Source organism: Aquarana catesbeiana, linkage group LG05 (assembly GCF_042186555.1).
Source record: "Aquarana catesbeiana isolate 2022-GZ linkage group LG05, ASM4218655v1, whole genome shotgun sequence".
In the NCBI taxonomy this organism is placed as follows: Eukaryota; Metazoa; Chordata; class Amphibia; order Anura; family Ranidae; genus Aquarana; species Aquarana catesbeiana.
Genome location: NC_133328.1, coordinates 476,271,234 through 476,284,123, shown reverse-complemented (window position 1 = coordinate 476,284,123; position 12,890 = coordinate 476,271,234). Strand labels below are relative to the sequence as shown.

The window sequence follows — 12,890 nt, the reverse complement described above, 5'->3', positions numbered from 1 at the left end:
AGCGTCCACTGTCAGTGGCAGAGCGCCAGCATTATTCCTTCTCCGCCCCAACTTGTGGCAAGTGACAATCTGCAACGTGTGGCAGGTGACGTGACAAGTGCACAATCCGCAACGTGTGGCAAGTGGACAATCCGCAACATGTGGCAGGTGACATGGCAAGTGTACAATCCACAATGTGTGGCAGGTGAAATGGCAAGTGACAATCCGCAACGTGTGGCAGGTGACGTGACAAGTGCACAATCCGCAACGCGTGGCAAGTAGACAATCCGCAACGTGTGGCAAGTAGACAATCCGCAATGTGTGGCAGGTGACATGGCAAGTGACAATCCGCAATGTGTGGCAGGTGACGTGACAAGTGCACAATCCGCAACGTGTGGCAAGTAGACAATCCGCAACGTGTGGCAAGTGACATGGCAAGTGACAATCCTCAATGTGTGGCAGGTGACATGGCAAGTGACAATCCGCAACGTGTGGCAGGTGACATGGCAGGTGACAATCCGCAACGTGTGGCAGGTGACATGGCAAGTGACAATCAGCAACGTGTGGCAGGTGACGTGACAAGTGCACAATCCGCAACGTGTGGCAAGTAGACAATCCGCAACGTGTGGCAGGTGACATGGCAAGTGACAATCCGCAATGTGTGGCAGGTGACATGGCAAGTGACAATCCGCAACGTGTGGCAGGTGACATGGCAAATGACAATCCGCAATGTGTGGCAGGTGACGTGACCAGTGCACAATCCGCAACGTGTGGCAAGTAGACAATCCGCAACGTGTGGCAGGTGACATGGCAAGTGACAATTCACAACGTATGGCAGGTGATGTGGCAAGTGCACAATCCGCAACGTGTGGCAGGTGACGTGGCAAGTGACAATCCGCAACGTGTGGCAGGTGACGTGGCAAGTGACAATCTGCAACGTGTGGCAAGTGGACAATCCGCAACATGTGGCAGGTGACGTGGCAAGTGACAATCTGCAACGTGTGGCAGGTGACGTGGCAAGTGACAATCCGCAATGTGTGGCAGGTGATGTGGCAAGTGCAAAATCCGCAACGTGTGGCAGGTGACGTGGCAAGTGACAATCCGCAACGTGTGGCAAGTAGACAATCCGCAATGTGTGGCAGGTGACATGGCAAGTGACATTCCGCAATGTGTGGCAGGTGACATGGCAAGTGACAATCCGCAACGTGTGGCAAGTAGACAATCCGCAACGTGTGGCAAGTAGACAATCCGCAACGTGTGGCAGGTGACATGGCAAGTAACAATCCGCAACGTATGGCAGGTGACGTGGCAAGTGCACAATCCGCAACGTGTGGCAGGTGACGTGGCAATTGACAATCCGCAATGTGTGGCAGGTGACGTGACAAGTGACAATCTGCAACGTGTGGCAAGTGGACAATCCGCAACATGTGGCAGGTGACGTGGCAAGTGGACAATCCGCAACATGTGGCAGGTGACGTGGCAAGTGACAATCCGCAACGTGTGGCAGGTGACGAGGCAAGTGACACACTCAGGGCTCCCACTGATTCTGCATTATGGTGAGTTGAACCATTTCATTTTATATAACAATGTAATAATATAAATAATGCTCTTCAATCATCCTGACACCATAACAACCATGGTGCCGTGATTATTGAAGCGCCAACACCAGCCATTGCCCCGATAAATTGCCCACAAAAAAAAATTATTTTCTGGCAGTGCCCTTCCCGAGATTAGACTCTGGATCCGCCCCTGAGAGGGATTTGTTCCCAATCAGGGACAGTTGGACTTGGGAGCTATGGATGATCCGAGAAAGCGATCACCTGCCTCCTCCCCACTCCCCAGGGTTCCCAGAGCCTGGATACAGCGCTGGATGAGATAGTGGGCGGAGATATGTAAATCTTCACCTAGGTCCCGCCTGCAATACACAGAAGCGTGTGCAGGCAAAGGAAATGGCATACGCTGATTGGAGGAGGCGCAGAGCAACGTGGAAGTGTCATGGCAGCTTGCTGCTGATCCTTTTCCTGTGCTGATTGTATTGAAGGAATAAAGAGCGATCAGAGCGGTGGAATGCGGTGACAGATGTATTTTAGGGGACCCGCGGTGGGTCTCACCTTCTGCTTCTTCTATCTGGCCTCTTACTTTACAAACAAGGTGAGATGAGGGGGGTGGAGGAGCACACATCTGTGCAGGGCTGAGGTTGCTGAGTGGAGGGAGCACTGTGTGTGCAGGAGTTGGGAAGTTCACTTACAGATTTGGGATACATGTGATTAGTAAAGGTGATCAGATCTTCCGATCAGCTCAGTGTGGGAGTACAGGGTGGAAGGAGGTCACAGATTGGGGGCTGTCAGGAGGTCATAGCTCTGTATACACTCAGGGTGGTACACCTGTGTGCACACTACAGATAACAAGGTGTATGTGCCTTCATCTTGCCACTAGTCTGGCTGCCAGCATAAGTGCCCAACACTTTGTCCTAGTAAATACAGTAGTCTGATGGGTCTGATCGTTATAGTAGACGAGCAATGTACAAACAGCAGATCCAGAGCAATCATTCAAAATACCTGTTCTCACCTGTTTGTTGCATCTCTGTACTGCTGATCCCTTGCATCCTCTTTGCAGACACTTTGTTCGAACAGCCAGGTGTGATCGTCTAATCACAAGCAGTGAGACCTTTTCCCGATGTGCGGCTGCAGAGATCAGGAAATGTCTCACTGCCTGTGATTAGCACAGCACTGTGCTGACCTCCTGGCGGGCTCGGCACGTGGGCTGTGCGAACACGCTGGAGCTCATCCTGATCCATGAGGCAGGGTGACAATGCAGGAGCATAATTGGGAGGTAGAGGCAGAGCGTGGTTTTCATGCTATAAGAACTCCTATCATAGGACAGATATTATAAGTGCTCAACCTGTAGCCCTACAGCTGTTGCAGAACTACAAGTCCTATGATGCCTCAGCCTTTGGGAGTCATGCTTGTAACTGTCAGCCTTGCAATGCCTCATGGGAATTGTAGTTCTTCAACAGCTGGAGATACTTGAAAAAGGAGGCAGGTCCTATGAAACGTGTTGTACACGCCCCCTTTTCACCCTCTGTGGATGCTAATTTGATCCAGTTACACTGCCTGCCCCTTTGGGCGGTCCTGGAGTCTGTGCATGACAGCTGTTTGTGCTGGCCAGCTGTGCTGCTCTTCACAGTTTTGCAGCCCTTTGCTTACCCATACGTTGGTGTGCTTTTATTAAATGATCTATACTCGTATTGTTTGGGCTGTGGCCACGTTTGTTTTCTACATTATATTGAGGATTCCCAGACCGGATGAGCCCTGCTGCACCACAATCTGAGCCGTCGTCCATCCGTTTTTTTTACCACTCACCTCTTCTGCTGCGATATATATCCTAGATTGACTTTCATTAAGGCTGATGATTGATGTATTCCACCCTGATCCATCCCACTGGAACCAAGACTCCATTGGAGTACGGGAGCCTCTCTGTTACATCATAACCCTTTCGCTGCCAGAGCCGGTTTTGCTTTTTTTTGCACACGTTTAAAAAATGAATTTTAGGCCTAAAGATTGCACAAAACCCACAAGTATTATATTTTTTCTGAAAGCAGACACCCTAGAGAATAAAATAGTGGTAGTTGCAATTTTTTTATGTCACACAATATTACCGCACAGGTCTAGGAAATGTAAAATTTCAGTAAAAAACACACTAACGTGAATTTTAGGGCAAACAACCGCAATACATTACCCAAAATTTTGATAAAATATAAAAGACGGGGGTTGCACCAAATAGATAACCAACATGCCAAACCTTAAATTTATGTGTGCCCGTGAAATGGCGACAAACTTCAGTACCCTATATTTTCTAGAGGCGACGCTTCAAAAGTCCCCTATAGGTATCAGTTTAGTGTTATGGAGGAGGCCTTGTGTTAGAATTATTGCTCTCACTCCAGCATACGTGGTGATATGCAACACATGTATCGCAATCAACGTTTTCACACGTAGGCGCCCCGACGCATGCGTTTACATTCGTGCTTGTGTATATATGGGGGGCCTCAAAACTTTTTTTTGGGGGGGGGGGGGGGGGATTTTATGTGTTTGGGTGTAACTCTATTTTTTTTTTTTTTTTTACTTTACTTTTTTTTCCTTCACATAGGGGACAAACAGTCCCCTATGTGATGATTTTTAGGGGACAGGTTCTCTTTATTGAGGTATGCATGGTCTAAAATGCCCTGCATGTCTCTCCTGTGCTCCACTGAATGTTTTGCAATGCAGATCACATTGGGTCGCTGGGGATACCGTGAGCTTGACCCGGAAGTGATGTCAGAAAACGTTGCTTTCTGGGTCACAAGAAGAAGGGGAGAAGAGCGGATGTGTGTCCGCTCTTCTCCTTCCCCTCTACCTGCCGGCACCCGCCATGGACATCCCGGGCCCGCCGATGGGCAAGCGGAGCCTGGTAAGCAGGGCAGGGCACTGCAGCGGGGGAGTGCCGGTACTGGGGGTGTGTGCGAGCGATCGGGCAGCAGCAGAGCTGCCTGAATGCTTTCACCTGACAGGCAGGAGTCTGCCTGTCAGTTTCAGACACAATCCAGGTGGCTGCAGCCACCGGATTGCGTGTGATGGCCACCACCGTTGGGTCCATATGATGTACGGACCTGGTGGTGAAAGGGTTAAAGCTCCCTTTATTCCTGGATTTAAGGTTTGATGAGCCTGAACCTAGAGAGCAATGAGACTCCTTCCCTTTTTTTTTTCCTTGTCTGCAACAGTTGGAGGTCTACAGATTGAGCACCAATTAGATAGATGAGCTGGGGCAGTTACCATTGGAAATCAGCGATCCTGGTTGGGTACATACATTTGCATGTAACAAATCAATGATAGGTACCACCACTGTTCACATGATCCGCTCATCTAAGTGGTTACATGGGATTAGGTACTCCGACTGGCCCTGTGCACAGCTTTTATCTAGGGATGGGGGTTCTGGCTGCAGCTAATCAGCCAGTTTGTATGCGCTCATAGCACAGAGCTGGTGGGTCTCAAAGAAGAATTTTAGTTTAAAATGAACAATGTGATGTAGGGATCAGGATTGCATAATGCGCAGAGGTCCTGAGTGCTTAATGCAGAGAGTGCAGGGGTCAGGTGTTTGTATCACACAATGTACAAGGGTCAGGAGTTCCTAAATTGGAATTCCAGGCTAGTACCTAAGTTTCAAACTGCCCCCCCCCCCCCCCCCTTCTAACCGCTATACTAACTACCCTGTAAAAAGAAGATGCATATACTTATAGTACATATTCTCAGGGTACAAGCTCAGTAACGTCATATTCTAGCGGCTGGCTTCAGGGGAGGGGAGAAAGTGCTGGCAATGGATGAAATGCCTGGGTGAGGACATCACCCATAAGCTCACTATGGGTTTCTGTTGTCAGCTGTCCCTCTCCCCTGAAGCTGGCCATTGGGAGCAGATCACATGACCGGACCAGAGCACCCTCTGAATATGTAAGTAGAATCATCTTCCTTCCTTCCTTCTTATAAATAAAGTACCAACAGTCCACACATAAAGTGCTCCAGTGCATCTTCATAAATAAATACATTTAGTCAGTTCCCACCCAGCATCAGTTAGTGCCAGATTTCCGCTGCACTATCACAGTCCCATTATAAGTCACTAATTGCCACCATTAGCAGTATAATTTTTTTTTTTTTTTTTTTTTTTAATTCCAGTATATATACCATAGTTTTGTAGATGCTATAAGTTTCACAGAAACCAATTAAAATACACTTATTGTTTTGTTTTTTGTTTTTTTTTTTTTTTTTTTTACCAAAGGCATGCAGCAGAATACATTTGGGCCTAAATACATGATGACATTTTTTATTTTATTGGATATGTATTACAGCAGAAAATAAAAACTATTGGGTTTTTTTCTCAAAATTGTCGGTCTTTTTTCGTTTATATAATAAAAGATGAAAAACCCAGTGCTGATCAAATCCCACCAAAAGAAAGCTCTATTTGTGTGAAAAAATAATGATATAAATTTTGTTCTGGTACAGTGTTGTAGGACCACGCAATTAGCAGTTAAAGTAGCTCAGTGCTAAATAGCAAAAAATGGCCTGGTCATGAAGGGGGTAAAACCTTCCTGGAGCTGAAGTGGTTAATGCGCAGAGTGCCGGAGTCAGAAGTGTGAAATGCACAGGCCAGCATGCATTATATAGAGCACAGGAAAGGGTTAGAAATGAAGTCAGATTTTTATTGCTGGTCATGTGACCGTTCTCGCCAGGACAGAAAGTGAGGAAAACTCCCAAATGTAATAATTGTCATTGGGAGGAGAGAAGGGAAAATCTCCTGAATGGACAATGTTTCAACAACAGCATTTAAAGGTAGGATTTCCTCTTATCTTCTTTGAGTCAGGGGAAATCTTCCAAATAGAACCTAACAGTTCTACCCCCCCCCCCCCCCATTCTGTTCACAACAACAACAAAAAAAAATCAAACTATTTACCTTCAGCTCTTGTTCACACCAGCGCGCCTTTGAAATCGTGCTACTTTAGCACAATTTCAAACCGCAAATCAGTGCGATTTGGATTGCCGATTTCATTGCGGCATGCGACTCAGAAGTCAATGCAAGTCGCAGTGAAATCACAAAAAAGTCGTGCAGAAGCCTCTTTCAGAGTCGCAACAATATGAACGGTTCCATTGCTGAAAAAAGGGTTCAACTTGTCATGCCATTTGGAACTATCAAATCGCATGAAAATTGCACTGGTGTGCAATTTTAGTCGAATGGCTTGAAACATGAGAACTTTTTTTTTTTTTGGTCAAAAAAATAAATAAAAATACTGGATATCTCTGGGATTTAAGGTTAAACTCTACGCATTGGAACCAAACCCATCAATGTTCCCCCAAACAGTTACATTTAAAGTGGTAGTAAAGTCCTGCTGATGAATTTTCCCCATATAAATCATTAAGGAACACATGTTCGCTGTGTGTGCATTCATCCGAACCCTCTCTGTTTTTCTTGTAAGCCAACGTAATTCTTTTTATGATGTCACTTGCGCATGCACACATTTCACACAGCACACACATTGGGGGTTATTTATTAAAGGCAAATCCACTTTGCACTACAAGTGCAAACTACAAATGCAAAGTGCACTTGAAATTGCACTGAAAGTGCACTTGGAAGTGCAGTTGCTGTAGATCCGAGGGGGATATTCAAGGAAAATAAAAAACAGCATTTTAGCTTGCACCTGATTGGATAATAAAATCAGCAGAGCTTCCCCTCATTTCAGATCTACCCCTCATATTTACAGCAACTGCACTTCCAAGTTGACTTTCAAGTACACTTTGCACTTGTTGTTTGCACTTGTAGTGCAAAGTGGATTTGCCTTTCTTAAATAACCCCCATTGTATCCCATCGGTCCTTTTAATACATGCCGTGGCTCCTTCATATCCTCTCGCTATGGCACTGCATGGGGGTCCCGCAAAATTTTAGTCCCATTCAGAAGCTCCTGCTAAAAATGACCGCGCATGTGTGAGATTACACAGGACAAGAAGAAAGGACGGAAGTACAGTGCGGATGATATAACCTAACATGGTGCCTGGCTTCTCCCAGAAAGAAAGAAAGATTTTGGAAACCACTTGAAAATAAGTTACACGCGAAGGCGCTTCACATTGATGCAGAATGTTTTCAGAAGCTCTATTTTATTGTGTGAAATAAGCAGCAATTGAGGGCAGAGTTTACTACTGCTTTAAAACGGTATTAACCACTTAAGGACCGAGCCTCATTCTGAGATTTGTTGTTTACAAGTTAAAAACAGTTTTTTTTTTTGCTAGAAAATTACTTAGAACCCCCAAACGTTATACATTTTTTTTCTAACACCCTAGAGATCACTCTTATCAGAATCCAGACCGCCGGCTGAACACGAGGATACCGGGGTTATGGCAGCTAGCTGCCATAACAACGATATCCCCTGTCAAAGTTGGGACGTATATCGGCGTGCGGCAGTCCGGAAGTGGTTAAAGTAGTTGTAAAGGCGGAAGGTTTTTTTTTTTTTTTTTTTTATCTTCATGCATGAAGATAACAATGCCTTCTGTGTGCAGCAGCCCCCCTTTAATACTTACCTGAGCTCCATCTCGATCCAGCGATGTTGCACGAGAGACTCTGCTGTCTGGGACTCTGCCTCCTGATTGGCTAAGACACAGCAGCAGCGCCATTGGCTCCCACTGCTGCCAATAAGGGGAGCGAGGGGGTGGGGCCCCCATAACAAGCTGCTTGCTCTGGGGGCACTCGGCAGGAGGGAGGGGCCAGGAGCGTCGGTGAGGGACCCAAGAACAGGAGGATCTGGGCTGCTCTGTGTAAAACCATTGCACAGAGCAGGTAAGTATAACATTTTTGTTATTTTTAAACAGAAAAAAAAGAGACTTTAGTATCCCTTTAAAACCAAAAATAAAAATGTAACATATTGCCTCTTACCATTTCTTAGATGTGTATTGAAGGAAGAATACACATGACTCTTGTATTTAGAAAATATTTGCTCAGCTTTAACTAACATGGATCCAGCTGCACAAAATGACTCAACGATGTCAGGATGAAAATTGGAGCCAGCTTAGCCCACAGAGTCATTTTAAACGGGAAGAGGTCTTTCTATGGCTTTTTACAGTACAATGCTATAAATAAGACCTGGTAAACTATTACTGTCATTACACATAATTCACAGAGCTTCTTTACTCCCTTCATGATGTTAGCAAACCTGTACATATAGCAACTACTTTGTGTATCCAGGTGAATTAGACTAGGGTCACACCTATGTGTTTTGCAGTGCATTTTTAGATTTGCAGAAACGCACTGCACTCCATTTAAAGCAAAGTTCCAGCCTGTAAATAAATAAAAGTCAGCAGCTACAAATCCTGTAGCTGCTGACTTTTAGGCTGCTTTCACACTGAAAGCGCCGGCTGTTAGCACTAAAGCCCCGCTCGTTTTAGTGACGCTTTTCGGCCGCTAGAGGGGTGCTTTTATCTCAAAAAAGGGTTAAAAAGTCCCGTTTTGCCACGCTTTTAAGGCATTTTGAAAGCACTGCCCATTCATTCCAATGGACAGGGTGTTTTGGGACAGAAAGGAGGGGTTCCCCTAAGTGGACTTTTAAGGCAGCCAATGATATTCTAATGCCGCGTACACATGAGCGGACTTTACGGCAGACTTTGTCCGACGGACTTTACGACGGACTTTCCGAATGAACGGACTTGCCTACACACGATCAACCAAAGTCCAACGGATTCGTACGTGATGACGTACGACCGGACTAAAATAAGGAAGTTCATAGCCAGTAGCCAATAGCTGCCCTAGTGTCCGTTTTTGTCCGTCGGACTAGCATACAGACGAGCTGACTTTTCGACCGAACTCGAGTCCTTCGTACAGATTTGAAACATGTTTCATTTCTAGGTCCGTCAAACTTTTGAGAACAAAAAAGTCCGCTGGAGCCCACACACGATCGAATTGTCCAACGGACTCCGGTACGCCGGACCAAGTATGCCGTAAGTCCGGTCGTGTGTACGCGGCATAAGAAATATGCAAGAGTAATATAATAACAACAATTTTATTTAAACATTGTTAAAATAAAATGAAACTGATACGCTGATTTGTTACAATACAATTCATTACTATCACCCTAAATCCAGCGCTCCCAACCCACCCCAAAGATGCTGCTTACAGGACTTTTCAGAACGTCCCGCAAGCGCACCGCCCGAGTATGAAAAGACACACTGGAATGAATGGGAGGCGGTTTTCAGGTGCTTTGCCGAGGCTATTTCTAGTGCTAAAGAGTGAAAACCACCCCAGTGTGAAAGGGGTCTTAATATAAGGACACTTACCTGTCTAGGTATCCTGCGATGTTGGCACCCCTAGCTGAATCGTCAATCGGCTTCGGGTGCAGGCGCCAGCATCTTCACAAAGGGAAACGGGAAGTGAAGCCTTGCAGCTTCACAGCCTGTTTCCTACTGCGCATGCACGAGTCTCGCTGCTCTTTCTGTATAGTCCCGCTGTCTTCAGGGACCTGTCTTCAGGAACCCCACTGTCAGTGCGTCCAGGGGCAGCAGCGTTTTAGTAGAAAAAAAACGAATGACACTGCTAAATGCGCCAAAACGCTAGGCACGTTAATTATTTTAATAGCCACAAAAAATTATTATTCTGGTCAATGAAATGAATTAAAGCTCTTCATGCCTGTTAATGTGCCTAAAAGCCTGTAAAAGTTTTAGACACGTTTACAAGCGTCAGGCTTTTTTTCTGTCATGACGCTGCTGCCAGGAGAAAAGGCTTCTAAGAGAGTTTGCAAAACGTCTTGTGTGCATGAGGCCCAAATCTCCCTTTCCTCTGAAGCCCAGAGGCTGACACATATTTTAACCTTTTTTTTTTCCAACAATTGCACTGCAACCATTTGCATGCCACGTGGTTGCAGGTCGTTTGGGGTGCTTCCTCCTTTGATTGAATGTGTAGTGTTTCGGCACAGGTGTTTGGGCAGCAAGTCACGCAAATATGCAGGCCCTCTGCGCTGAGGACCAGGTGCAGAGAGGCCACATATTTGCCTACGGCCAGCGCCATAGGGTAAGGCTTTGACCAAAAAAACGGGAAGCTGATTGGTTTCTATGCAGAGCAGCACCAGTTTTTGCACTTTCCAGTTTTAGTAAATCAACCTCTTAAGCCTCGTACACACGATCGGATTTTCCGCAGACAAATGATCAGACTTTTGTCCAAAGGGCGTGTGTTGTGAACTTGTCTTGCATACAAACGGCACACAATTGTCGGCCAACAAACACGAACATAGTGACAAACTACGAGCCGATAAAGAGGAAGTTCAATTGTCAGACTCCATCCTTTGGGCTCCTTCTGCTAATTTCATGTTAGTAGAAGTTTGGTGAGTGTTGATTTACGCTTTTCATTTCTCGCCTTTCAGTTTGTTTCTGAACAGCCGTTCGTCAACCAGACATGTTGAGGAATCGGAGATATATATGAAGTGAACAGATAGGCTATGGGGGTACCTCATCCTTTATAGAATTTATAAACAAAGAACCAACATGACGTACCATAGAGGAATTTCAAACACCTAATAATTTGCAAACAATTTTTATTTTACAAAAGTTAATACATAAAAAAAAAAAAATATAAAATCAATAAAGCTGTTCTTGTAAGCTTCAACAGTAATAGGTACATCAGATGTAAAAAAAAAAAATGGTTGACGCGGGGATCCCTTCCTTCGTATTTTCCCCTCAATTTGATAGATCTTGAGGTTTTTTATAATATTTGAGGTATGCTGTATGAGCAAGTTAAGTGCTAATTGGCACTAATGGTCTGCTTAGCATCTACTAGGAGATTGATCCGTGTTTTCGGCCGGCTGCTTGCGTTGCGGGATTGTCTGGGCCCGTCTGTGCATGTGCGTTGTTTCATTCTCTGGGGGCGGAACTGGCGCTTGCGCAGTGGCGTTCGGATGGATGGTGTCATCGCATGTTCCTGCATTACCATCCTCTGTTGAGGATTATCCCAGCCAACACACCTGCCGGCAATTGATTGGAATGCCGTTTTTTGGCACCAAAACTGACTGTTTAGTCAGTGTGGTTTGTCAGGTCTGGCGAGCGGTGTGCATTTTTTTTATGCTGGGTGACTTGGATGGTAAGTGTCTTTATGGATGTTCTTTTGATATTTTGAACCCTTTATGGACAACGGTCCCCTCTATTGTGGTGACATGATGCCAAGTCCTTATTTTCTTTCCTTCAGTTGTGCTGTGCTTGAAGTTAGAAACTTTTGCTGCAGCAGCGCTTTGCGGTGGCTTTAACCCTTTCGCGGCCACTAGCGGGGGTAAAAGCGCCCCACTAGCGGCCGAATAGTGCCGTGAAATTGACGGTAAAGCGCCGCTAAAAATAGCGGCACTTTACCGCCGACCCCACACCCGTGTGAAAGGGGCCTTAATGGATTGATTGGATCTGTGATATCTTATTACCTGAACTGACTGGTGTTCCTACGATGGGCTCATTCTCATTCTGAGTTTTAAGAGCCATGTCATTTATCAGCATGGAAGTCATATAGAGGTATTTTTTGTCTCTATTCCATATATACCCCTCATATTTAAAATTTTCTTTTTTGTCTATCTAATATTTTATTTGTAAATGATATAGGACCCCAGTGACAAACAATAAATCTTCTTAGGGAGTGTCATCAGTTATATGATTGGAATACAACCACTTGCTCCCATCCTAATTTGTGATTGGGAAAACTTTCCAGTGAGTATTGCCTATCTTTTCATATGATTGGCGTTGTTCACTACTGTATCTAGTCTTTGGCACTTTTGTAATCGGGGTTTATTTTGGTAAATTTTTATTATATAGGGGCTGTTATTTTGGTACAGTATCCTGCATCCTCTGTGCAACAACTCCCTTTGCCATTGTGTGTGGGCACACCGCTTTTGGTCTATAGGCTGTTTGGCTGGGTTCATAACATGTAAGTCACAATGCTTTCTTTGAATGAGGGTTATTATATCTGTAATAAATGAGATTACTATGTGTCTTTTTCTCTTATCCTGATCTAAGTCATATAACCATTGCTAATGATATCTATCTCCTCCCATTTCTCCAATTAAGGATCTCTTGTTACAAGTCAATAAATAATTGGTTCTGAAGAAGCAGAAATGTGAAACGTGTCAATCATTTTTTTGATCTGTTGTAACTATTACTGTTGAACCTTACAAGAACAGCTTTATTGATTTTATAGTTTTTTTTTCTATGTATTAACTTTTGTAAAATAAATTGATTGAAAATTTGTAAGTGTTTGAAATTCCTCTATGGTACCGTGATAATCCGTCATGTTGGTTCTTTGTTTATGAATCGGAGAAAATAACGTGTTATTTATTATTGGCCTTGGAGTTATTGCTTTGACCCAAGTCCAGTCCAGGAACA

General features: G+C 44.9%; 1 protein-coding gene across 2 annotated transcripts in view; it reads left to right on the top strand.

Annotated features, from left to right (window-relative positions):
* Positions 1 to 1,911: 1,911 nt before the first annotated feature.
* TMEM241 (transmembrane protein 241) overlaps positions 1,912 to 12,890 on the top strand; it is a 218,584-nt gene continuing 207,605 nt past the window's right edge. For both annotated transcript variants that reach the window (XM_073631474.1, XM_073631475.1), the window contains exon 1: positions 1,912 to 2,130. In XM_073631474.1, coding sequence (XP_073487575.1) covers positions 2,059 to 2,130 — 72 coding nt within the window. In that variant the 5' untranslated portion in view covers positions 1,912 to 2,058. The remainder of the gene's footprint in view (positions 2,131 to 12,890) is intronic.